The 6,000-nt window shown below is 41.7% G+C and overlaps 1 protein-coding gene across 1 annotated transcript in view; it reads right to left on the bottom strand.

The window, feature by feature from the left end:
* Positions 1–247: 247 nt before the first annotated feature.
* The window catches only part of HSPA4 (heat shock protein family A (Hsp70) member 4), a 52,663-nt gene continuing 46,910 nt past the window's right edge, over positions 248–6,000 (bottom strand). The window contains exons 16-19 of the mRNA XM_003829287.6: positions 5,037–5,144; positions 2,802–2,921; positions 701–862; positions 248–492 (exon numbers count right to left, since the gene is read on the bottom strand). Of these exons, the coding sequence (XP_003829335.3) occupies positions 289–492; positions 701–862; positions 2,802–2,921; positions 5,037–5,144 (594 nt within the window). The 3' untranslated portion in view covers positions 248–288. The remainder of the gene's footprint in view (positions 493–700; positions 863–2,801; positions 2,922–5,036; positions 5,145–6,000) is intronic.

Genomic DNA, 6,000 nt, shown 5'->3' with positions numbered 1-6,000 from the left:
TATTCTTGTAGACACATGGTTAAACATAAAGGAGTGAAGCATAAGCTCAGTAAGACTAACTGGGCTTCTAAATAGTACCATTATGAAAAAGATACAATGCACTTAATTTCTGTATCTAACTATTTAGAAGTCAAAATGCTCCATACATTACCTATTTCCCCTCCCCGAAAATCCCCTAAAAACTGACTAAGAAATCTTCAGTATTCACTTGCGCTAGTTGATATTTAGAACAAAGTTGACAACTTAAAGCTTTATAATAGTCTGTTTTAATAGAAACAAGTGTTGGAATCAATCAATGTCCATTTCAGGAAGCTTCTTGTCTGAATCCGAAGGCACAGCTGTGTCTGTACCCTGCTCAGCAGCCTGGGGGCCTGGGTTGTCTCCTTGTCCATCCACTGGTCCATTCTGCTCTGCGTTTTTTTGTTCCTCTTTTGGAGGTTCCACTTTGGGTTTGGGCTTTGAAATTACAGGGCTACAAATACTTGTCAGCTCCTGGAATGGGTAAGACAGAAAACTGTGGTTTCTTATAAAATTAACAAATTTTACAAGCCATGCTAAACCCAAATCCACCCTCTCCCACCACCCAATCCTCAACCTAGAAGCTAAAACACTATAATAAAGTTCCCTCCTAAGTGTCACTTGAGGACTATTAATAATAAGACTGTCAAGAAAAGACTATTTTAAAAAAGTCTTAAATTACCTTAATTTTAGCTTCAATCTCTTTTGACTTGACAACTGGATCCATGGTCAAACTCTGCTTGTTCTGCAGATTTAGCTTGTTATTCATCCACTCCATTGCTTCATTTGTGCTTTTTTCTACCTTTGTCATGTCAGCAGCATCCAAATGATCATACTGGTCCTCCTGCAACCAGGAGACAGTCAGACAAGTGCTAAAAGGGTGATACCCTCCCTCCCCGCAACTACTGTCTAGTTTCTGCCATTTTTCAAAAACTTATAATCTTTCAAAAAATAAAGCATATTTAGCCTCACAATCTGAACAGAATTATTCAAAAGAAACCTAACCACAATTTTTGAATACACTCAGGATAGATTTAAATTTTAAAGGTCAAGAAAATTCATAAGGTATCAATTAAAAGGCTTCAACAAGATAAACAGCAGCACCCGATTTATACAAAATCTTAGGAAGATAATTTCACAATGCAAAAAAATTACATTAGATATGAAAGCTGAAGTTTCAGCATGCTAGTTCGGAACCAAAACTATAATGAATACTATTTTTAAAAGAAGGCCTTTGACGTGAACCCAGGAGGCGGAGCTTGCAGTGAGCCGAGATCACACCACTGCACTCCAGCCTGGGCAACAGAGCGAGACTACATCTCAAAAAAAAAAAAAGAAGAAGAAGGCCTTTCGGGCTAGGCGTGGTGGCTCACGCTCGTAATCTTAGCACTTTGGGAGGCTGAGGCAGGAGGATCGCTTAAGTTCATGACTTCAAGACCTGGACAACACAATGAGCCCATCTCCACAAAAAATACAAAAATTAGCCAGGCATGAGGGCCATGTGCCTATAGTCCCAGCTTCAGGAGGCTGAGGCAGGACAGTCACTTGAGCCCAGGAGGTTGAGGATGCAGTGAACTACGATCACACCACTGCACTAGAGCATGGGCAACAGACTGAGACCCTGTCTCACAAAAAAGAAGGAGGAAAAAAAAACAAAAAAAGGCAGGGAGTGATGGCTAATGCCTATAATCCTAGCACTTTGGGAGGTCGAGGTGGGTGGATCATTTGAGCTAAGAAGTTCAAGACCAGCCTGGGTAACATGGTGAAATGTCATCTCAAAAAAAAAAAAAAAGACAACCCTAGTTGGGTGTGGTGGTACGTGCCTATAGTCCCAGCTACTTAGAAAGTAGCTGAGGCAGGAGAACTGCTTGAGTCAGAGAGATTGAGGCTGCAGTGAGCCGAGATTTCACCACTGCACCCCAGCCTGGGTGACAAAGTGAGAACTTGTCAAAACACAAAAACAAACAAACAAACAAAAACGCACAAAAGCTCAATTTATCATTCAAAGTTTCTTACACTAACAATATGTCAAGAACCTGGGGTATAATGTCAGACTTCTGGCTAAATGACAGTTCTCCCAATTTAGTGACCCTGAATGTTGCTTAAGGAAAGTGAGGCTTCAATAAGTTGGAATTTATCTATAAATGTTGATACCACCCCCTACCTTATAAAGGTACTGTGTGGATAATTACTGGCCTCAGGTGTTAAAAAGACCAGGATAGTGCATGTTAAGTCAAACACCAACGAAAAGGAAACTGAACAACACTGTTCAATTCCAGATTCCACCTATTAAAGAGATACAGCAAATCCTATGGTTCTTATTAAGTCACTATAAAACATTACACATTACATTAATATCCAAAATAAAAAGTGCTATTAAACAAGTTAATGAGAACAAGAGAAAAAAATGGTATGTAAATGCCTCAGAAGTTAACTTTACGGCCGGGAGCAGTGGCTCACGCCTGTAATACCAGCCAGCACTTTGGGAGGCCAAGGCAGGTGGATCACTTGAGGTCAGGAGTTCGAGACCAGCCTGGCCAACATGGCAAAACTCCATCTCTACTAAAAATACAAAAATAAGCTGGGCGTGGTGGTGCATGCCTGTAATCCCAGCTACTCGGGAAGCTGAGGCAGAATTGCTTAAACCCAGGAGGTGGAGGTTGCACTGAGCCGAGACTGTACCACTGTACTCCAGCCTGGGCAACAGAGCAAGACTCCGTCTCAAAAAAAAAAAAAAAAAGTTAACTTTACTAAAATAAGAGTAGGACAAAGAAAAAAGTTACCTTGTTTTTGAAAGAGCTGATTATTTTCATATACTGTTGGATCTGTTTCCCTAGTTCTTCAAATAATTTTGGTCGTTCTTCAGATTCCTGGAAACGTATCTTAATAGGTTGACCTAGATTCTTAACAGAAGAATACACAGTCTTCATATGGCAGTTCAACGATCCAGAGTACTGATTCCACTAAAACTAGTGATAAAGTACATTTAATCTCCGTGTGCTATATATAAGAAGTTAAATATATTTCTCCAGGCCTTTGGAAATATGAAGCTACTTCAGGAGGGGAATGAAACTATACCTCAACACTGATCCATCTGGAATCGCTTCAATTTGTCACCTGAGCCCTCAAAACACAGCAGGGAGACCACCAAAAATTAGGTGCCTCCTAATAGAGATACACAGTACTAAATATAAAGTATACTTGCCAAAAATAAAAAATGTTTTAATTTAAAATCTTAAACACCTGAATCTGATGGAGCCTCTAAATGTAACCATCAATTTAACAAATAATGTTAAATACCACCAGGGAGGTGAAAATCAGCAAAATCCAACTAGAGGAAAATCCTACAGGACCAATGATCCAATTTCCTCATAAACTAAACTAAGGAAAGGGTGGGGCGACATGGGGAAATAACGGAAGAAGAACTATAGACACAGTTATAAGCGACATCAATAAAATCTGTGAGCCCTATACGGATACTGATTCAAACAAAAAAATCATTTATGAAATAACTGGAACTTGAAAACTTAATACAACAGTGATATTAAGATGTGCTTGGTCAGGTTCGGTGGCTCATGCCTGTAATCCCAGCACTTTGGGAGACCAAGGCAGGAGAATTGCTTGAGTCCAGGAGTACCCATACCAGTCTGGGCAACACAGGGAGACCCTTTCCCTACAAAAAAAATTAAAACAGCCAGGCGTGATGGCGCACAGCTGTAGTCCTAGCTACTTGGGAGACTAAGGCAGAAGGACCACTTGAGCATGGGAGGTCGAGGCTGCAGTAAGCCGTGATAACACCACTGAACTCCAGCCCGACTGACAGAGTGAGATTCAAAATGGCCCAATTCCACAAGAAACCAAGTAATCCAGAGCTAAATTTAAAGAGAAATGTAAAAAGTTCATTCTTGTGCATCTGCAACCTTTTCTGAACAAAAGGCCTCAATTTTATGTAATTCTTTCATTTTTAATCCTAATGTTAAAAGATCAGATGCTGGGACTACAGGCACCCGCCACCATGCTTGGCTAATTTTTGTATTTTTAGTAGAGACAGGGTTTCACCTTGGTCTCGATCTCCGACCTCATGATCCGCCCGCCTAGGCCTCCCAAAGTGCTGGGATTACAGGCATGAGCCACCGCGCTTGGGAGGCTGAGGCAGGAGAATGGCGTGAACCCGGGAGGCGGAGCTTGCAGTGAGCCAAGGTCACGCCACTGCACTCCAGCCTGGGCAACAGAGCAAGGCTCCATCTCAAAAAAAAAAAAAAAAAAAGATCAGATGCTTTAAATACAAAACCAGATGCTTTGGCTAGGCATGGTGGCTCACACCTATAATTCCAGCACTTTGGGAGGCCAAGGCATGCAGATCACTTGAAGTCAGGAGTTCAAGACCAGCCTGGCCAACATGGTGAAAAGAAACCCTGTCTCTACTAAAAATACAAAAATTAGCTAGGCATGGTGGCACGCGCCTGTAATCCCAGCTACTCTGGAGGCTGAAGCATGAGAATCCCCTGAACCCAGGAGGCAGAGGTTGCAGTGAGCCGAGACTGCGCCACTGCACTCCAGCCTGGGCAACAGAGCAAGACTGTGTATTTAAAAATAAATAAATGAATAAATAAATAATAAATAAATAAAAATAATAAAAAATAAACCACCAGATGCTTTGCTTTTATCAAGAATCCAAACTACATAAACAGAAACAGCCCTGCTCCAGCTGCATTCCCTGTACCTTTAGGGCAGGTACTAAGTCTTGCAGTCATTTTATCTCTTGACACCAAGAATGCACTAAACATCCAATTCAGTGAAACATTACAAACCTAAAGTCAATTTTCAGAAAAATCATTTTGTTATTACAAGGTTCTAAAAGTGAGAATGATAATGAGTCTAAGTCATAAAGGATTTATTTTAGTTCATCAAACATCATTTTCAGTCTGTCTTTACTTGAGAATTCCTCCCAAATTTGAGCTCCTCAGAGGAAGCTTCAACAAGGGTTCTGGATACCTCTGCTCTCAAGAATCACTTACTTTTAATTCAGCCAACTTATCAACATAAACTTGCTTTGGCTGGTCTTCTCCATCCTCATACAACCAATTTTCAGTATCTTCCAGTTTCAAAGTAAAACTGTTACGATCCTAATGATAAAGAAAATATTATAATTAGGTCAATCAAAAATTACATCCCCAATACAGTCAGAGGCATAGAATATAATGATGTATCTGAGATTTGCTTTAAAATACAGAGGGCAGCCAGGTGCAGTGGCTCACACTTGTAATCCCAGCACTTTGGGAGGCTGAGGCAGGTGGATCACCTGAGGTCAGGAGTTCAAGAACAGCCTGGCCAACATGGTGAAACCCCGTCTCCACTAAAAATACAAAAAAAATTACCCGGGCGTGATGGCAGACACCTGTAATCGCAGCTACTACAAAGGCTGAAGCAGGGGAACTGCTTGAACTCAGGAGGCGGAGGTTGCAGTGACCCAAGATGGGGCCACTGCACTCCAGCCTGGGCAACAGAGCAAGGCTCCATTTCAATAAAAATAAGATAAGATACAGGGGGAGTAAGGAGATGCGAGATACAGAAAACAAGGATGGCAAATGTTGGTCTACTTGATAGGTATGGGGAGTTTTATTATATTATTCTCCCTGCCGTGGAGGGCTTTCGGTAAGTTAAAAAATTTCAGAATAAAAACTGCATGTAAAAGCAAGTGCAGCCGGGAACAGTGGCTCACGCCTGTAATCCCAGCACTTTGGGAGGCTGAGGCGGGTGGATCACCTGAGGTAAGGACAGACTAGCCTGGCCAACATGGTGAAACCCCGTCTCTACTAAAAATACAAAAATTAGCCAGGCATGGTGGAGCATGCCTGTAGTCCCAGCTACTAGGGAGGCTGAGGCAGAAGAATCACTTGAACCAGGGAGGCAGAGGTTGCAGTGAGCCAAGATCGTACCACTGTACTCCAGCCTGGGCAATAAGACCGAAACTCCATCTCA

The sequence above is a fragment of the Pan paniscus genome, chromosome 4 (genome assembly GCF_029289425.2).
Source record: "Pan paniscus chromosome 4, NHGRI_mPanPan1-v2.0_pri, whole genome shotgun sequence".
NCBI lineage: Eukaryota > Metazoa > Chordata > Mammalia > Primates > Hominidae > Pan > Pan paniscus.
This window is presented reverse-complemented; position numbering and strand designations above follow the sequence as displayed.